This window comes from Wasmannia auropunctata, unplaced genomic scaffold, assembly GCF_000956235.1.
Source record: "Wasmannia auropunctata unplaced genomic scaffold, wasmannia.A_1.0 LD335888.1, whole genome shotgun sequence".
Classification (NCBI taxonomy): Eukaryota; Metazoa; Arthropoda; class Insecta; order Hymenoptera; family Formicidae; genus Wasmannia; species Wasmannia auropunctata.
In genome coordinates this window covers 1,216,086-1,237,914 of record NW_012027002.1, presented here as the reverse complement: position 1 = coordinate 1,237,914, position 21,829 = coordinate 1,216,086, and the positions used below count along the sequence as shown (strand labels likewise).

Genomic DNA, 21,829 nt, shown 5'->3' with positions numbered 1-21,829 from the left:
TATCGAGATTTTTTTATGAGAGGGATAGAAGTTGAAAGTTTTGAACGATACTTCAAAAATACATATGCTTACATATGCACGCGTATAAATTACGTGTAACAGTATAAACATAGTCTGAATCATTCGGAATTTACGTTAGCGAATGTATTACATGATTATAAGTGATATATCGATACGTGTTGGGGATACGCTCTATGTGAAACTTTGCAATTTTAATATATTTCTATTGTAAGTATACTCGAAAAAGTGTGCGTGTATGTGTGTGTGTGTGTGTGTGTGCGTGTACGTGTGAGAGAGAAAGAGAGAGAAAGGAAGAGAGAAATTACGGCACACGACGCGCGGGAGTTATTCGATAGCGTATAGTATATATAAATATATACATATATATATATATATAGATATATACATATATTATATATAATAATACAGCGAACTGTCGTGAGGAAACCACTTTATACATATAACAGATCGTCACGGTTATGGCCGACTCGAGGAACCCTCGAAATCCATTATTTAAAGCGAATTTTGAGGCTAACTAAAAGAAAAAAAAAACAAGAACAAAAACCTCACAGATACCCACGTACAGAGGAAGCAGCTGAGCTCGTCATTCCGTTGGCGTTAAGATTTTCCATGTGTCTTATCTCATCTCGTACTTCGTTCGCGATCATCTTACCTTCGAGCGTGATGCGCTTAGATCGCAAAATTGTCGGAATCTAGGAATCCAGGATTTCGTTGGATTTATAATTTAAAGTCTCGCGTAGAGGATCTTCTCGGGCGTAGATCTTTTTACAATTTAAGATTTCACGAATCTCTTAAATCACTATAAGATCTTACAATTCCATGGATATCTCTGGCTAATGTGACCAGATTCTTTCGAATTCACAGCGGGACAATTTTAGGGAGAAGGGGGAGGGGAGCGATATTTCGCTTGTAGATCTACATAAAATAAACACTTTCTTTTTAACATTTTTAAACACAAATTATTTCTATTTTGCTATCTTTTTTATATGTACATCTGACTAACTGTTTCGAATATAACACATAAGCACAACTGACTACATGGCGCAAAATCGTATTTTGTTGTCGCGCATTTTTTGCTTCTTCGACACGCAACACTCAGAGAAACAAAGTCGACATGAAACCACAGCAGGCATTATTTAAATGTATTATATGGAAAGAACGATTTTGCTAAAATATCTACAAATTTCGTTAGATACAAAACTGAAGACAAATTTGTTGGACCATTATCAAAATAATGTAGAAAACTCAAGTATGAGCTAAACACTAAAAGGTTTTGATATTTTGGCAACCACACAGCATCCTACATAATCATTTTGACAGTTCAACAAAATTATTTTCAGATCTGTATCTAGCCAAAGTTTTAGATCAGCAAAATCGTTTTTCCCGCGTAAGTAAGCTTTATACCATTACAATTTGGCGAAATTTTTAAATGGATTTTCCAGCGGAAGCTTTTTGCTAAAATCGGGACATTTGACATGTTTGACGGGACAGCGAGACAATCATCTCGAAAGCGAGACGTCTGGTCACATTATCTCTGGCATTCCTAGATCGTTCGACCTCTGTTAATTCCTTAGACACATTGCATCCGTTAACTTTTCGGATTTTTGAGCCATCGAATTTCGATACATTTGGTTTTCAAGGGTCACATTTAAGATAATCAGAATAATGTGGTAAAGGAGGAAGAACGAAAAGGCAGTGAGAGAAGGAAAGGGAGGGAAACACATTGAGAATAAAATAATTTATAGATCTGTCGGAATGATCGAATTCTTTTTTTTGTTGTAAAAGAACGTATGCTTTTGCAATTGAAAGTTTGTGCTCCCGAGAACTATTTCACGAAAAAAAAATCCTTTACAGGTTTCTGGTCTCGTAGTGCCACTTTAAATAATAATGAATAATGAATAATGAATGAACAGCAACAAATAATACTAATATTAATATTTACAATAAAATAATAATGGTAAAAAGGAATAAAAGAGAATTGTTATAAGTTGAAACTGTTGTTTCCGGTACATGCAGATACTATACATACACATGCACACACACCTTAAACTTAAGAACATGGCCTTTGTCGTTTATTTATACGTAGTCTCCTCCTATAATCCTTTTCTGCAAACAGTGCAATGTCCTGGAATTATTCGAACAGAAATTAACTCGCATAATTATTAAGTAATTCTGTATTTTGTAGCTCAATAATCGCTGAGACCATCAGTTATTTATTCGTAATTACTATCGATCTTCTTTATATCCTTCTGGAACAGGAGGCATGAATTCGCACGCGGATCCTTGAACTCTTCCTACATTTTTCAGCAATTTAAATTTGTCGTCAAATCTTCGAATATTTTTCCTCATATATGCTACTCTTAATAATATTTAATACTATCTATTATTTACTACTAAGTATTTATTATTAAGCAATTTGTATTATCTACGACACTTGTGAATATTTCCGATCGTGTGAAATGTTACTGATGTTGAAGAAGGCTTTATTTTATAAGAGGTAATTTTGCGATGTTATTCCTATTTGTGTAAAATTCGTTATAGATATATCGGAATGATATAATTGTGATTCTTCCTTCATAATAACGCGACTTTTTCACGACCTATCGATCTGCAGCGAGTATAACTGGCGATCATCGTAAGGAGAGATCTAGCGTAAGCAACCTCGCATTATGATTACCTCTGTGTATCTGCATGACCGCATTACAATAACCTTTAACTACTTTTTAAAGGAAAGAGAGCATAGTCGATGTAGCAGAAGGGAAACTTTATACAGGTGTTCCAAAAGCATGTGCCAAAGAAAGAAATCGAGAAATGCTAAAATACATATTTTATTTATCTTCGCGACGCGACAATCCTTCCCAGTATATAAATCTTACATACTTAATCACACATTAATCTCTTAATTCTTATTATTCAATTATTGTATATATTGTATTAAGACTTATTAAGAATATTTTTGAATTTAAACGTTTGGATTCTCAAAATCTTTCATTACAAGCTTCTCAAACTTATGAATTTTTAAAAATATTTATTTAAACAATATTCACATGAATTTTTTTTGGATCCTACGAATCCCCCTATCATTTGTGATTCTGAAGTAAAAGGTGGGATAAAGTTCTTCTTTTACAAACAAGACGCACGGAATTTTATGGGAGAAATTAATTTTCAACATCGCGCAAAAACTTTCGGAGCACTTTGTATAAATATTCATACCAATCGCGAAGTACATTTAGCAACTCTTGCCGCATAGCGATTAGCTCGTATTAATAAATGAATGAAGTAATTAATTAATTGCGTTAACTTTAACGAAGGTAAGATTCGAAACAATGAAGTAGGGGAATAAATCAAAAGACGGGAATTCCTGTGAGATTTATCCAGGACGAGGTATTTAGGAGGAGTCTTCCCTCGCGAGAGGCATGGTGCCCTATATACATTGCACGTATACAGTGTGTCAAGAAAGCATTCATACACATTGTCACGATTTTTTTTTTGTATAAGTATTGTATCATACTTTTCATATCGCACGTTATGTTTAAAAATTCTTTTATTATTGTAATATGTACTTATATTATGTGAAATGAAAAAATTATTAATTTCGGCATAAATAATTATTAACGTTTATTACATACTTTTTTTAATAATTATGAAATATCTTAAGGAGGAGAGGAGATTCCCCCTTCTCTCTCTCTTTCTCTTTAGATTTCTCAGGTCCTTGGAGTTCTTATAAAATAATATTTTAAAACTTGGACATTTATTTTAAAAATGTTTGAATATTAAATTACACGCAACTTTTAAATTACTTTAATATTAATTATTTTTAACTTTTAATTTAATTAATTATTTTTAATTATTTTACTTTAATTTTAATTATTTTAATATTAAAATTAATTAGAGATTTTCTCTTTCTCTCTCTCTGGGTTATTTTAGTTATTTGAATTTAAATTTATCTTTTAAAAATTAGTAATTATTTCTATTAAGATTTTGTCGAAACAAATGTAGATTTGTATTACGTAAATATTTGTACAATTTAACATTATTATAAGTACATTTTTACAATATAATTATAAAGTTTATTGCTCTTAAACTCTTAAAGATTATCTTTTTACTGTAAAATATGACGCGAGCGCTTTCTTTGCACACCGCATATATACATAAACATATATATATATATACACATATATATGTATATGTATATTTATATAATATAAACTATATAATATAAAAACTAATCATGATCTGCAATCCTACAGTGCACTGTCGAAATGAAACATAAAACAAGTAGTGCAAATTAAGGTTTTTTAAGCATTAACGACGAAAGAAAATGAGAGAATTAATGTACTGACAATGACGACTTTTTTAACGTTTTATCGCGTTACGGAGTATAATATGTGTATATATACATGAATGCATAACGTACACCGACACTGAAAAAACAGAACACACGTAGACCACATGTGTCTATGTATATACATATATATACAATTCATATATACGCGCGTGCGTGGGAGTGTGCGTGTGCATGTTTGACCGGAGTGCAGCAAGAATGTAAATAATAAAGACCGTATTATACGATTATCCACTGGGGATCTATAATTGCCAAGTGTATAACTCACATACAATACATGCATCTATATATCTATATATACATATATACAGACACATGTAATTATTATATGTGTGTGTGTATATATACATATATAAATTATATAATATGAGTTCGATGCACAATAGCGACAATCGCATTATCCTGTGCGATTTTCTGGCGAGCGAGTTTTTGCACCACTTTGTTCGTGAATTTTCCTGCAAAATGGTGTCTAAACGAATTTACGAATATTACTAATAAAAACGACAGCTCAATTTTTTATTCTTTCTCGCTTCTTTGGATTCCGGCACAATTGGATTAACAGTGTTGCTCTAAATCCACAGTTGCCTGGATCCCTTTCTTCGATCTTTTCATATATGCTTCCTCAAATCCCAAATCTCTCCCTCAAAATTTTACTTTGTTTTTAAGAAATTACCCATACTATCGTCAATAATCATCGATAAAAAAAAATTCACCAACAAAAAGGCGGTGCAAAATTGTGATGAGAGCATCATAAACGATTGACATTTCTCATTAACCCTTTCTGGACACGTATGTCATGTTTGTTCTTAGTTACCCAGAATACTCTGATCAGATTCCACGCCATTTTTTAGCCTGATAAGTAACCCTATTTTTTCATTTAAGAATAGATAAGTTAAGATTAAGAAGATAAAAGCGAGAGAAATTTCGTGAATCTTAATTTTTGTGGGGTTTGACAGGGCCCTGTTTTTCGGACACATACACAGGAAGGGTTAACCCTTCCATCGCACCGCTGTAATTGATGCATTTACTAAAAAGGATCAGTATAGAGAAGCGCCGCAGGATAATGCCCAGAGAGATTGCTCGATTGTTGAAGAGGAATGTTCCGCGCTGACGTTGAGCTTATAAAGTTACTTAATATTAGACGGATGTTTTTACACAACTGCCACTTTACAATAACGCGAAGAATTGTCTCGGTGGCTGGCGCGCATATTTGTCGTCGTCGCACAATGTGAAATTTTTTGCCCAATCAAAGAGGATAAAACATTTTAATTATTATTAAATTCTGCATCTTCTTTCTTTCGTTTAAAAAAAACTAATTTAAATTTATATACCTTAATTTGGAACTTACGTCTAAAGAATACAATTTACGTAAAAAAATCTTGAATACATTAAAAATAAAAAATAACTTATCTTTTATAATGTGAGAATGATGTTTTACTGTTTTAAATTAACGAAATTTAACTATTTAACATAATATAATATTAATAATTTTTTAGTTTTTGCTTTTTTAAATTTAAGACGTCAACTTTTTAATGAGAAAACAATAACACAAACTGGAATTTTATTTTAAAATTAATATGTGTTTGTAAAATATTTCGGAAAGATAAATTTTCTTTTGATCGCTTTTGAATTCTTTAAAAACCTCAGAATTCTTTTAGAATTTAGATCTAACCAAAAAGTATAAAGTATGTGAACATTTAGACGCAATGGGGTAAAACATTTTTCTTCTCCTAGATTGGTCAAATTTCATACTGTACGCCAACTTCGTTTTCCACCGGTGCGAAGAACACGGCGTTTTTCTCTATTATTTTTCCTCGCCGCAGAAAACACGACGGCGAACTCTGCGCACGGCGAATAAGTTCCACTGTGAACGCGAGGTCTGTTTCTCTCGATTACGGATTAATATACAGTCGAAATGTACCTACTATACGTAAATAAATAAATAAACAAATAAACAAATAGGTGGAAGAAAGTAAGGAAAGTGAGGCCGCTTCGACTGTTTGCTTTGGTTATTAAAAAATAAGTTATTTTGCGTTCAACATTTGTAAATCCATGCTATTCTTGCCAAAAATTAATTTGTGCATTATTTCTTTTCTAATATCTTGTTTGTTTAAGTGCTCGAACGAATCAGCAATTGTTTTTAACATTTCGTTACTTATTTTCTTTAAGAGCAAATTATATAACAGTTAAAATAGACTTATCAACAAAATGTAAAAAAAACAAATTTTTTCTTTAATTATAAAATATTTAATATATTTTAAATAATTATTTTGAGCAATACAAAAAATAAATATATAAAATAAAGTAATAAATAGTTTTGGTAGTTTTTGAATATTTTCTAACAATTAAAACAGAAAACGCACTTGGGTGTGGTGTCTAATGCCAAATGTGCGGAATATAACACTATTTCACTCACGCGCTGCCAGTTATAAATAAATAAACGCCAATTGAATCGGCTGCTGCGCAGCCTACGCGGCGACCCAAATTTAGACCAATACGTGAATGAATCTCTCATGTGTCTTATCGCTGGCCATCTGTATCTTTTATATACATCAAAATCCATTATTGTAATACAGTGTCGACACGTGTCTCTTCGACCGTTATTTTGTTGTCACAACAACGCAAATTAAAGTAATTTTTCTTTCTTTTTTTTTAGATAATTTAAGATAATTGTAAGATAATTTATACTCGTATAATAATTCAATCTCTTACAGCTTGAAAGCTTAAAACTTTAAACGATTTTAAATTTTATTATAATTTTTCTTAAATGTTCAAAAAGAAATTTTTAAATAAATTCTATATCTTTAATTTGTTCTTATCTATACGTATCATGTTTTTCACAACTTTCTTTGATTTTATATTTTTCAATTTTTTTTCAATTTTGAATAATTGACATGTTAAAAAACTGCGAGATTTTTATTAAGTTTATTATTTGTAAGATATAATTACAATCATCTTGAGAAACAGTTATTGCGACACTTGATTCTCAAACAAGCTCACTGACAAATAACAGTCATGTCAGTTATAAATGGCGGGACACTTGCTTCTGCAAGCTATGTAAGCTTTTGTATGTTTAAATTTAGAAATGAAACTTCACAACGAAAATTCGCTTTGAGATTGACTAACAGGTAAGAAGATGCTGATGATGATAAATCTCTTAGGAGTCCGAATCGCGCAAACAACAACAATTACATTGAATTTCTGCAGGAAGAAACAAGTCCGCCCTTTCTTGTTAGGGAAATAATAGATGACGGAAAGTATCAAACTCTAATTATTGCAATTAAAATTAGCAGGATTTTGGTCTCAAGTGAGAATCTCAAATAAATTAGTTTCATAGATTTTCTGAATTCACAGCATGTAGATCTTAACTTTCTTGAATAATGGTATCATCAGATATGGTCTCTCTCGAGCTTAGATCTTTCTTGAATCTTAGATACTGTAACTCATGAATTATTCCAGCTCCCTTGAATCCTAGGCTCCTCGTGCTTTTATATTCCTCGTACCCTGGTTAGTCTCTAACCCCTCATATTTGTTGCAAAGTAACCACCCCAGAATCCGGATTCTTTAAATTCTAGGTTCTCGGGATCCTAAATTATTTAGCGCTCGCCTATCTAGCGTCTCACATTCCAAGAATTTTTTGAAACCCTCTGGTTCACAGGTTCTTAATTCTTTTCATTCCAGCTGCTTCAGCAGCTGCAACATCCGCAGATCTCCTCTTATACTCAGAGTAATCTCGAACACGCTCTTTACACACCACTACCGCTGCACTTCAATAATTCCTCCACTCTTCGTGCCACAATTTTCACCTGATCCACCATCTCCAATATCTCGTGCTCCATGCTGACTATCGGCCAGCTAATTTAGCCACATCCCCTCCTCTTCTCTTATTCCCTTTCATTTCCAGTTTACTTGGTTGATTGACGTTAATGATCGTACGACTAATTAGTAATTTACGTATATATATTTTCTTCATAATACTTGCTTACAATTAGTGAAACCGAGGATGAAACTTCTATGACTGATTTCTCGTTTATTAATTGCCCTTATCTTAATGCATTCGAGCATATCTTTAGCATTTCTTTACTTCCTCTAATTCTGCTTAACTATGCTAGAATTCTAACGCGTTCTAAAAATTTCCAAAAAAGAATCCAAAGCGTTTACAATAAATCTTTACTGTATTCCCTATTTTCTTCTCTCGCCTGCTTTCGTCTATCATTTCTATACATTGTCCCTCTTCTTCTCTGTACACATATAGTCCAGGATATTATAAGAATATTATAAGAAAACCAAGCTCTATATAACATCTAGTATTCGCAGAGTTAAAATACGAAGCAATCTTTTTAGTTCTTTGATTCTTCTAAACATTCCTACCACTTGATTCTAGATACTTCCTCATTCCACTTTGTCTCTTTCTTTCTCTCTGTTCTTTCCTCTTTTTTCTCATTTCTTCATTCCTAATTACGATTCATCTGCAACCTTCCCCATCCGCGTCAGCACTTTGCGCTATCTTTCTTCCGCAGGATCTAGCTAAAGGCAGGATCACCATCTTCAAGCGGTTGATGCTCCATGACAGCTCCCGCCACCTGGTCCAGGGTTCATCCTCTCTCGTGCCCTGCGCGCTACCCCAGCCAGAGGGGGTTTTCGCATCTCGATGCCGCTTCTACCCCCGCGGCGGCAGCGAGGAAGCCGCCGGCGCGGCCGGCGCGCGTTATTGATTTGACAGGAATGACGGGAGGCGGAATGGCGCAGGAATCGATAAGGGAAGGTGGTGGTCCAAGCTGCTGGTGGTGCGCCGCGCGGGGATATGCGAGAGAGCGAGATTGCTGGTGCGACGTGCGCGCTAGAGCGAGTGGGCGAGCGAGCGTGCGAGCCGCGGCGAGCCGTGTGGGGTTGGAAGCTAGCGGGTGGAGGGAGTGACGAGGAGAAGAACGAGGGCTGGCGGGAGCGGCAAGCGAAGAGGAGGACCAGAAGAGAGAGGGAGCGGAGAATATTTTCATACTCCAGACTCCCGGCGTAGGTAGAAGATGGCAGCCGAGGCGTGATTCGGTCCGGGCAGTTTCCTCTCTTCTGGCCGCGCGCGCGCGAGAGTAGTAGGGCCGCAATCCGCTCCGGGTTTGAGAAGAAGAAGCCGCCGGAAAGTAGTGTGCTCTACCTTCGCGGTCGGTCTCCTCGTTCGTCGGTCGACGGTGCACGAAAACCCTGAAGGAAGCCGCCGGGAGATGATTTGAGAGAAAGAGGGAGAGAGAGAGAAAGAGAGAGAGAGAGAGAGAACGAGGAGAGAGAGACTGACTGACTGATACTAAAAGGGAAAGATAGACGGTCAGAGAGAGAGGGAAAGACGGAAAGAGAGAGAAGGAAAGAGATCCGCTTCGCTCGGCTACATTCCGCTCGCGCGACGTGTCCGACTCCGCTGTTTTTCTGTCGTTTTTTTCGTCGCCGCACATACACACACACACACAGCCACCCGCGCGAGCGCGCTATTTCGTATCTCAGAGATTGGTACACGTTCGGTAGCGCATCGTTCGGGAGAATCGGCTCGTGATCCGCTCCGATCCGCTCCGCTACGCTCCGTTCCGCTCGGCTCCGCGTGTCGCGTCTAATGATCAAGGAGGTGGTAGACGTCGGTGATTATGCGCGTAGTAATGAATAATCCTGTAAAGCCCGTTGGGATCGCAGCAGCCGCCATCGTCGCAGTGTTTCACGAGCGTCATGTAATATGGAATTAAACAATGTTGTTAAGACGTAAACATGTTCTGGCTACACTGTGGACTCTTTGTTCTCGTGATTGCCGTACGTGGATTTATTAGCAGCTTAGCCGACACCACATCCAAGAGAGGTAACGCCTGCCTGCCTTACCTGTCTGCCTTATAAGTTTATCTTGCCTGCCTGCTTGCCCGTTTCGGAGGTTGGTAGCTGAGCGTATTGATGGCTGGAGCTTAATCGGACAGAGTGTAATCGATCCGATATTTCAAAGGGTGCAAAGGGATCGTAATCTGCTAAAGGGAATTCGGATCCAACTGGTCCGAATTCATTATATCAAGCCATCCGGCGTCTGCCGGGTAGCGGTTACGATTAGTTTCGATTAGTTTCGAGAAAGATATAGTGACCTAAGTTTCGCGAACAATTTAACGTTTTATAATTCGAAATTTTTCATCGAGCTAAGTGAAAGCTACAGTCCTCCATACAAATGGCTGCGTGAATGAATGGATGTTGAGCGCTGATCGTTACGGAGGTATTGCACCTGCCTGCCTGCGCACCTTGCTTGGCCACCCTGTCCGCTTAATGGTCCTAAGGGGACTTAAGGAAGGGGGATTTAAGACGTTTAAAGATCCGATGAAGATTTAAAACCTCTAAATTGTAGATTTCATGCAAATAACTGTGATATTTTGCTTTATACGAGAGGACAATCTAATCCGGCAAGTAATGCGAACTCTATATAACTTATCGAATAGTCATGTCTGTTTGGCGGACTGGAATAATTTCCAGTGTGGAGGAATAATGGTTTGATTCATAATTAGATTGCGAATTATTCACCGAGTAATCACGTCTGGATAGTTAGGTGCAATCATATCAAGCAGTGTATGTTATTTGCCTCTAATTCTAAAGAGCGTTCATTATTATCGTTTTAGGACATTTCGCGGGATAGCTTTGCTACTTTTTACGTTCACAAAATTTACTAATATACTAATATTCTAAATTTACTAATATACTAATATTCTTGAATTTACAAGAACTATAAGATTTCGGATTTTAGATTATTTTCATTTCTTTGATTAACTTTTTTTTTAAACTTCTAGAATTTCGAATTTCTTAGATTTCAAGTCGTTTTGATCTTCGATTCATTGAATTATAGATTTCCCGAATGGAAGATCGTGATTTCATTTTCAACGTCAAAGAACCCATAATGTCGGGTTTGCGGGTCAGGAGATCTCGGAATTCGAGGAATCCAAGGAATCTAGGATTCAAATAACCTAATCTAATCTCTAGAAATTAGATGACCCTAGTGAAGGAAATTCGAAGTTTGCAGACTCTAGAATTCAAAGATTCGGGGAAATTAAAAAATTAAAAAAAATAAAAATATCCAATTGAAGATTTGGGATCTAAACACAATTTAATATTTGACAAAATTGTAAAACTTAAAATATAAGAAATTTAGATTATAGAAAGAGAGATGTATATATGTATATACGTATGTCAGATTTTTTAAATTTTAAAATAATAAAATCTAGAAATTCAGAAAGCTTGGGAACTTTGTTTTAAAATTTAAAAAGCCGAGTCTTCGTTGTTGCCAGGGCAGTGCGGAGCTCGCGAGCTCTCTGCATCCTCGAACAAGGATGAGCACCCTATCAGAGGGTGCAACTCTCGACCTTTTAAATTATCAAGTTAAATTTTTATACGCTCGACTTTTCAAATTCTGAAATCTTTATGGTTTATACTTCTTGGATCCTCGAATTTTCATAATCTCAATTTTCTGCACTCTTGAATTTGCATTTTTTTTTTTACTTTTTGCATACTTTGAACTTTGGCATTTTCAGCTCCATGAGTCTTAATATCCTCGAGTCCTTGCGTCACGTCTTAATCTCGCGAATCTTTTGGAAGCATCAACACTCCCATATTTCGAGAGATACGTTCCTTATCCCGTTTCCTCCTTTAACGGCTCTTCATATCCTGTAATCTACTCATTAATTATCGAGGCATATATATCTTCGTGGCGCATCCTTGCTCGTAATGATCGACCTTTATCCTTATCATGCATGACATCCTTTTCATTACATAATTTCATTATATGATTTTTTTTTCGTTGATAAAATGCGTATAGTTAACATAAAACAAAATGCAAGTTATTAATATAAACCGCAGTAACGATCTTTTTACATTAAAATAAATATAAATAAATATATTAGTAGTATCTACTTGAAATACAATATTTAAATATTTAATAATATTTAAACATGTTCAATTTTATAAAAAATTGTTAATTATCTCATAAAATTCGGTACAAGCATCCGAAATAATATCTGCGACAAATCTGGTGCCTCGTTACAGCTTTACAAAAAGAAGGGCATTTTATTAATGTCGCTAATTCGCACAAGACAAAAAAGAACTGCTAACCGCGCGCATGACGTCCCTCATAAGTATCGCGGATTCGCGTGTTTTGGTGGTTGGTGGTGGAAAATGCGAATATAGATCAACGGAACGACCGGCGCTTACAGCCGGTACGTATGCGGCACGCCGCGGATTTTCCCGAAACAGAGCCGCGGGAAAACGCGCGACGCCGCGCCGCGCGGCCGCCGATGCCGCAGCCGCTGCTGCCGCCGCCGCCGCCGCCGCCGCGCCGCGCCGGTCGTCGGAATGCGCGTAATCGTTACGTACATTTCCGTCGGGGGCTTCAAATCCCGCTGCTGCATTATTCATAATGTTATCGCGCGGAATTACTCCTGCGCCCCGCTCGCGCTCGTCCGCTCACTTTGCATACCGTTAGACGCCGCGCTCGTCGCGCGCTGCGTATAAAACCGCGAGCACGCGAATGCACGCTTTGCACATGCATCATCGCGGCTTATCGCCGCCGTCGATTTCGAGCGACGACAACGATGGCGTGATGATGATGCGCCGCGTACATGCACCGTGATACTTATAATACAAATATTCTTATCGCGCTTATATCAAAAGCTCCTCCCGTAATTTTATGAAATATTCTGAAAATTGAAGTTTATCTTCGTACGATCTCAGTGTATCTTTAAAAGTAGAATTAGAAAAAAAACAGCAGTTTCTTTGAATTGTACGTTAAGATTGTACATTAAGATTGCAGTCGAGTGATTCAATTACTCGTACTATATATGTATCTGGAAAATGTTATCGCGCGCGGCACTGTCGCTACTCAGTGCTCTAGCTACGTTTATCTGTGTAAAATATCGCTAAGGCTGTACCAGTATAACAGTCATAAAATATTTATAAGCTTCTTACAAGCTAGTTTCGAAAATATATAGGCTGCCGTAAAGCACCAATAAATATTTTAATGACAGTTTTAGCGTTCTCTCGTGTGAAGAAGAGAGTGGAGAGTGAGAACAATGAAAATTAACGTCTCCTTCAATCACCCTCCTTGGCTCTACTGTTTGAACTGTTCAAAACTGAAAGAAAAAGTCTAACGGTGTAGAAATTATAAACGGAAATAACACAATTTTTACTTTTAAGTCAATTTCGGGCAAACTTTATCTCCACAAAAATTTTCCTTTCGGGGTCTCAGTTACAAAGTCACTTAACGCGAAAACTGCACGAGTTATGTAGCAGGATGGCGCCTAATCAAATTTTCGTTAGGGGAAGATCGATATCATATATTGTTTGGGAGAAGCCATAAATGCGACACACTTTCGGGAAGATACGCATTTATGTTCACAAGGTATTTCCATAATCGTAAAACATATTCTTCAAGCCTTAGGTGTTACCTTCGGTATACGCATCTCGATGAAAAATTCACAAGTAGTTGCATGTTACATGATATTTATCAGTAGCTGTGAAAAATGTCATTTGTAAGCGATATCTCATCCTCTAATGTTCTTCGTGCCGGTACTTTGAAAATATAAAGGTGCATTAAGTATGAATAATTGATAATCGTAAAAATAATAATCGTAACAAATCTCCAAATAAACATTTTCGATGATCAATCATTTTTTTAAAAATAATTCTTTTCATAATGGCAGTGTTAAGCGTATGTACAAATTTCATAAGATTACTCACAAGAGAGATCAAGATCTCTCTTGAGTACAGAATATGGCATCGGTTATAAAAAAAAGGTTGCAGCGGGTTAAAGCGGGTGAATATTTTGTTTACCCATTGTACATGAAATCAATCAATCTGTATCCTGCAATTAATCAAAGACGTAGGACGGGAAGACGGCTCGTCGAACGAATTCCCTCGGCCAGGACCCACGAGATTGAAATGGCAGCGCGCCAGTTCTAATTTATTGGCTTTTAATACGTGAACTCGCGGCCGATTTTGCAGTTCAACGAAACAGAACGATAGATCTTCGAAAGATCGAAGTAATGCACACGGATTTAATGCGAAATTTATCGCCGCTTGAGATGGCAAGATTTAAGAAGCCAAGGATCAAATTTATTAATTAAATTTTCAGAAAATTGAACGTACAATGCAGATAATATTTCAAATAAGCGACTTTCCTTTTATTTCTTTTTTATCTAAAGTCATATTGTACATCAGCAATAATATATTTTTAGTAAAATGCCAATAAGTACGAAACAATTGTGAAAAACGAGCTGGTATAGCGAATGATTGCACGGTAAAGACGTAGTCTCTGGATAAGTAGTTACTGGTTACCCATTCATTCGGGCATTCATATGCCTACATACCTACTCGTTTAACCGCTCAGCTAGTGAGTACATCTTCACTATACCATTATCCGCGATTTTCGCTCGCCAGCGTTTTCCTTTACAGCCTTAATACTTCTTGCCCAACATCAGTAATGTATAATTTAGTACCTTGTCTTTTTAAATAAACAAGTTTTCTAATATTTGTTTTTCGAATATGTAAAATTTATCGAATAAAAATAATCGATATAATGAGATATTTCCCCGATATTTAAAAAGATTGTCTAGATCTAGCAAGCCATCCTTTATCTATGAAATTTTTTCACTAGTGAATCAATATTTTCTTAACCCTTTGTATCACGAATTTTTATATCAGACTGATTTTTTTGAAACTTTGTACCCGGGGATTTTTCAGGTCACTGATTATACGAATCAAAAGTTAGAATTTTAAAATTCAAAATTTTTCATTTTTGATACATCATACTGGTTCTGCGATTTTGGATTAAATTTGGAAACTTTGATCTCAGATTAAAATTCAGTGTTCCAAAAAACTCCTAGAACACCATTATAAGAAATATTTAAACTATTTATTTGAATTTACAGTAGAAAATATTCATTTTTCAAAGATTATCAATTTTTATAATAAAAAATAACGCAGCAAAAAAATCTGAAAAATACATTTAAAATCCTGAATAACTGCCTAAATTGCCATTTTGATATTGATAATAGTTTAATAAAAAATACATTTTTTTTTCAAAAAAGCACAAATTTTAACTATCTGTTATTATTATTAGTTATAATTACACTAATAAAAATTTATGATTGCAATGTCTATATTTTTTTAAACACTTATTCATGTTCTAGACTAAACACAAACAAAAAAACCAGTACTTAACGCCAAGAAATTCATCAAAATAATTAAAAACTGAGCAGAAAAAGGTCGGACGCTGAACGTCCCGTCATGACGCAAAGGGTTAAAGACCGGAATCTTCAAGCTACAAGATTTTTCCTTTTATTAAAAAAAGATCAACTTGAAATTGACGTAAGAACCTGATAAAAGATGGTTTGGCAAGTCTGGGTCAATCTATATTTTCGCAAAATGGCTTCCGAAATAAGAATAATTTCTCCAGTAGCAGGAAATCTGGGAGAATTTGTTTCCTTAAATTTCACCTTAGCGCCAGTCTCGCCGACGGCAGGCGGAAAGGGATTAACTGGAATCATGCAAATAGCGTTAGTATGTCAGCCAAAGTTCAACAAATCGATCCGGATTATCGATCAACGTTTGCATTTTAACGGCAGTATGATAAAAGTCGCATTTGTGCACGCGTGAGAGCCTCGTGCAGTGTGTACACGAGCGTGCGAAAAGACGATCGATTCCCCGTGTACACTGCACGTAGGCACGTGTCCTTCTGTTCGCCGTCGACGGCGGTACCGTATCTGGCGATCGATCTCTCGCGCGATGTCGTAGGGCGGCGATCAACAGGAAATCGCGAAATAACGAGGCAGTCGACTGCAGAGCGCCTGCAGTGTACATTGACGTATGCGTTGGTAGTGATGACGTAATGAGGGTGGAAACGCGAGAGAGGATGAGAGGGAGAGAAAACGGGGGGAGGGGGAGAGTCGGGGGATGGAGGGGAAGGAGGGGATCTTACGCGGTTATCGAGTGACGGAAGAACGATGGATTTGCTAACCCCCGGAATGCATGATGTGGGTCAATCTGATCCAGTTCCCTCCCCCTCCCTCTCCCCCTTCCCCTCCGCCCGTCCTCAACCTTTAAATGTAAATTGTATATCGGTTATTTTATTCGAGCGAGTTTGCCGACATCGATCTAGGACATCTTCGGGGGTGGTGAAAGCGCGCGCGGCGGACATCTTGAATAAAGCGGGGACGGGACGTGCATCAGCCCCATCGTCGATTATCAATGAACGCGGCCGGGAGAGATGACCTACCCTGTGTTCAGTGAATTTTATCACGCTTCGCGAATTTCGCGCGAGTTTCGTGTATTCCGTTTGAATTCTGTCTTCCGCGCGTATTCGACGTTTCGCCATCGAATCGAAAACATGGTCACGTAGCGATAAAAATTCAGGAAGGGTATAGAACCGGCGGCGCTGGATGCGGGGGACGAGGAGGCAAGAGGAAGGGGGGGGGGCAAAATTAAATTTCTCCGACGAAAAGAGGCCGGAGTCACTTCACCGGCGGCGAGGTAAAAAGGCGAGATCTCCAATTTTAGCATGATCTCTGAAAGCGGCAACGAAAAACGGGCCGCAGCGCGGGCACTGTGTATACGAGACGGCATGCCCTTTTGTGCGTCTCCATGGTATCTCATCCTTTATCTCGCCTCGCCAAACTCTGCATTATTAGATTTGCCGAGCGCCTACGTCCGTCCGGTCGTTTAATTTATGTAAATCGAAAAAAATGAAAATTTGAAATTTGACACTTCACACGAGCAGAAATCTAAAAAAAATTGAGAAAGCTGTTCACGCTAGAGGGAGAACGAGGATATCAATTCGTCCCGCAGCTGTGTTACTTTCTTCGGCGACGACGTGTCATGTCGTATTGGTTGCTCGTGTGCAAACAATATCATGATAGAGCAAGGCGAGCAAACTTCCGGATCATTTTTCCCGTGTGTTCTCCGAGACGCTATCAATGTCTGAAAAATTCTGTTCGAGCACACTATCCGCTTTTCTGGCTGACGCACCCTATACAATTCCATTTGTATTGAATTTATTTGTCTGAATTTATCTCTGCACTGTTAAATAATCGGATTATAGCATTTTTAATTCAATATATGTCAAACCAAATATGCGACATGAATATTATACAATTTAATATATACGTATCCATTTTATAATAATATCATGATCAAAAATTGAAGCATTTCAAATTAATTATATAAATTAATAACTAATAATACTGTCTGAAAAACTATTAAAAGTGTTAATAAAAAAAACGATAAATGATTATCATTTTATTTACCATTTCACATCGCAAAATATAAAGATGTATTTTCGAAAAAAACTGCCGCGAGCAATTTAAGTAGAAAATGTCGCAAATAGTCAGACGAGGAAAGCGAACGGAACGAATTCTTTTATAAACGGAAATTTAAGTGCTACTTTCATTAGTTAAAGATAAATTTTACTAATCTATTTTCATCCACCGTAGCAAAGATACTGTCTTCTAAATTCCGGATAACGTAGTTTCTGAATTTTTGAATTGGTACGTCCCGAATCGTAGCCTCGGATCGAAATTGCCGGGCTCGTGGCAGGTCATTTTTCCCGGATGTCCTCTTAAATCGTCTTCGACGCCTGAGAAATTCTGCCCGGACCTGGCTGCCGCTTTTCCGGCTGACTCACCCACAACCTCTCGCCAGTCCCGTCCATTTTCCTTTTTCGGGAATGACCGTCATCATTCTCTATCTCGATACCGGGGACGAATAATGTGGGAACCCGGCAAACGGCAGCGACAGGACTTTAGACAAGAAATAAATATGACGTCGCGGGGAGATTCGCGATGCGGAGGAAATGTCTACTTTATTATTTATTTTTATTAAATTGCGACGATATATAAACTTTTAAAACAACTTCAGTGATGGTTGAACAGAAAGAATCCGTTACATTGTTTCATTCATTTAGCTCTGCATTTTCGGATCCGAAGTTTTTTGGAGAATTATTTTAAAAAATTCGAAAATCTACAAATTTATTTTGTATAATTATTAAAATTCAGAAACACATAAAACTCGTGCATAAAAAAATGCAATGGCAGACAGTCCCGTTTGCCTACAAAACGATTGCCTACGAAGTTTCGTTTACACACAACCGTACTGCACACAGCGCATCGCGCACATGATCGTATTGCACACAACGCACCGCACACACGGAGCCGACCGTATTGCTGTAATATGTTACATGCAATATGGTCGTGCGTGTACGATGCACTGTGTGCAACACGGTCGTGTGTGCGATACAGTCGTGTGCAAACGAAGTTGTATTATAGACTAATGGTTTTGTAGGCAAACGGAGCCCAAATGCAAGGTCGAAAGAAACGAGGATCTTAAAGGGATCCTAAAGTCGTTCATTTAAAAAAATCTCGCCCGATCGAACGCGATTATTTTTCAGCACACTATTTTTCTAACTGCCTGTACAGATTTAAAAATCCGTTTCCAATTAAAGTTTAAGCACTAATATGTATTAAACCAATCGATTTTATGCCAAAAATGAAAAAAATTTAAGAAATTAAGATCTTTGCTTTACCTGTTCTTACAGTCCAATATGGCGTCTAGAGTTGTCAACTTGTGCCAATATTTGCTTATAATGCAAAAATTCTGCAGTGCATTTGTACTAAATGGGAACGGTTTTGAACGCGGATTACAATGTAGTGTTCTTAGAATTAGGCTGTTAGATATCTGATAAAAAAGAGTAGTGTGCTTGAAAATCTCCAAAACTCGCTGTTGCGTATATGTGTGCATGCGATATTGATGCGATGGTAAACTAAACACTACTATCACATCAATAGCGCATACATTTGCATAAATCGTCGATAAAACAACGAGTCGTTTTGGAGTTTGATCTTTACTTTAGCATCCCTTTAATATCGTAAGTTTATATCAATCAAAGAACTCGGTTGAATGTCGATGTATCCTGACACGACGCGACAGAGGATCGAGATGTCGAAGAGAAGAGCGGCCAGGACGGGCGCAAAGCGTGGTATTTGTTTTAGAATTCCTACGCTTTACCGATGTTCGAAATGGCAAAGCGTTTGAAATCTGAAACGAATGCGCGCAAATCTTCATCCCAGCCAGACAGGGGACCCCCGCGGAGAGGAGATGCGTGATCCTGGACGACCGAGATCATCGCGCGAGGGAAAAAAATATGAGATACTTGTGTTATAGACGTAATTAATCATTATCTTCATTCCCGGGATTACGCATCGTTGGCGCATCATTTTTGTCCTATGCCGTAGTATTATTCCCCTGGGAAAATCTAATTTTATCTCATACGTGAGGGAATATTGAATATTGTCCCATTGTTCGTTGAAAGAATTTTTTATTATGCTTGAATTCCGCGTGCAGAGATTTTTACTTTAATTATATCAAATATTATTTGCAAATACTTTACTTGTTTACAAATACAAATAATAATATTTCTCTCTCTCTCTCTCTCTCTCTCTCTCTCTTTCTCTCTCGATATATTCATGTTTTTATAAAAAGTATCATAAAGCATGAGAACAATTAGAATAAAATTTTATTCTTTACTGAGAAAATTTTTTCTTAGGCAAAAGTAAATTTAAATTTAATCTCTTATTTCGTTAAATAAACTATTATACCACCTTTTTTAAATAAACTATTTATTGAAATATTTAATATTGTAAACTGAGAAATATAATATCCGGTGAAACTTTTTCTTTACGAGCGACTCTAAATTGGTCAAAGCGTTCGTAGACGAAAGGAATGGCAGTATTTCCGAGATGTCGTATACACTAGTATTTGTTCAACCTGCAGCCTGGGATTCGCCAATCTTCCATAAATGCAGGAAATAAACAGTTGCGACAAACACGGAAAAGAGAGACAAATTTTGAGTAGAAAGGTGGTCTCAAAGCGAATGTCCGCTCGTGTCTGATTGCGTATTTATTCGATTTTAGATCTTTTTCGCATTCGACGAGATGTTGACGGGACAAATCAAAAATCAAAATTCGAAGCGAAAGAAATTGGTGCGACAGGAAGAAGTTTACGCTGCAAACACGGAGATTTATGCGCTTTTACTTTAATTCACTTTTCACATACGTTATATAATCGCGTGATGCGCTCATATCAGTTTAAAAAATTGATTAAAAATGAATTAAAGTGTCTTTATCATCGTCTCTTTGCTTAATCTCGATTGCTGACTTTCTTCTTGCAAAGGATTTCTTGTAAAGGATTTTTCTGATTCTTTTCTTAAATTTTGGAATTCTACATTTTTAATTTCATTCATAATTACGTAAAATTGCACGAAAATTAATGAAAAAACTTTAACATTTAAAAAGTCGATAAATGAAAATCTGTTTCAAGGGTATAATAATCTTCTAATCCTCGGATTTTCGGATCTTTGGATTTTCGTAAACCTTGAAGTCCTTGGATTTGTGAGGAGTCTCAAGAATTAAGATAAAAAAAAAACGAGTAAATAGAAGTGGGCAAAGGGGTTGAGGGGTTGTGTTTTAACCGACCTACCATTCACAGCACTTTCCTCAACCCATCACCTCCTGCACCACCCTCTCGCCGTCTCGCCCTTCACGCGGCTTCTCATCCCATCGAAAAACGTTTCCATGCCGGTCTTCGGGATAAATAGTTTGCACAGGAAAAGGATTTCTCCACGCCGGCAATTTATCTCAAACGTACGCGGCTCCATTAAGCGGAGACGCAACCCTTTGAGCCTGGGTAGAGTGGGATACTGCGGATTCGGGATTGCGCGTGGATTTAAGACCGTAATCACGGGATTTCGGGACAAGCAAAGTGCGACGACAAGGCCGTCGATAACTCCGAAGGAAATTACTTTGCGTGTGATCGTGTCGAGAATTTCGGTTTCTATTTTTATCGGCACGTGTAGATCAAAAAAGATCTTCGTCTTAAGAAAAAAAAAATATTAGTCCCTTATAATGAAAACTATATATAGTCACATTAGAGAGATCTTTGACAACTCAAAATAATTATAGTGATTATAGTTTCTTATAAAATTATAAATTATATATTTTATACAATATGTACAATATATGTACAATATATATCTATTTATATAATATATATTATAAATCACAACTTTTTTTTAGTTATATAATATACATTTTATTTATATACAATTACACATACAAATTATAGATCTGAGAGATATAAATATTATATCTCTTCTTGTCTTGAAATCTGCGGTTTTCTCAATATACAACACGGTAAAAGTAATTTCTTTAGTCTAAGGATTCTTCGATCTTTTCAATAATGAGATCATTTATGTAATATAAGATATTAATATTTTACTCTTTCAAAGTTCTTTTAGACTATTTAAAAGACCGTCATTCTAAATTCGCGGATACGTTTGCCTTACAAATGAAACGAGTTTTTCGCGGAAATGGTTTACGCGACTGTGAAAAGAAATCAATATGAGCTAACGCAAAGAGT

General features: G+C 36.8%; 2 protein-coding genes across 6 annotated transcripts in view; one reads left to right on the top strand and one right to left on the bottom strand.

Annotated features, from left to right (window-relative positions):
• The window catches only part of LOC105455660 (centrosomal protein of 131 kDa-like), a 77,177-nt gene that overhangs the window by 18,676 nt on the left and 36,672 nt on the right, over nucleotides 1–21,829 (bottom strand).
• The window catches only part of LOC105455657 (zinc metalloproteinase-disintegrin-like brevilysin H2a), a 30,725-nt gene continuing 18,265 nt past the window's right edge, over nucleotides 9,370–21,829 (top strand). For all 5 annotated transcript variants that reach the window (XM_011699144.1, XM_011699143.1, XM_011699142.1 and 2 more), the window contains exon 1: nucleotides 9,370–10,202. In XM_011699144.1, the coding sequence (XP_011697446.1) occupies nucleotides 10,115–10,202 (88 nt within the window). In that variant the 5' untranslated portion in view covers nucleotides 9,370–10,114. The remainder of the gene's footprint in view (nucleotides 10,203–21,829) is intronic.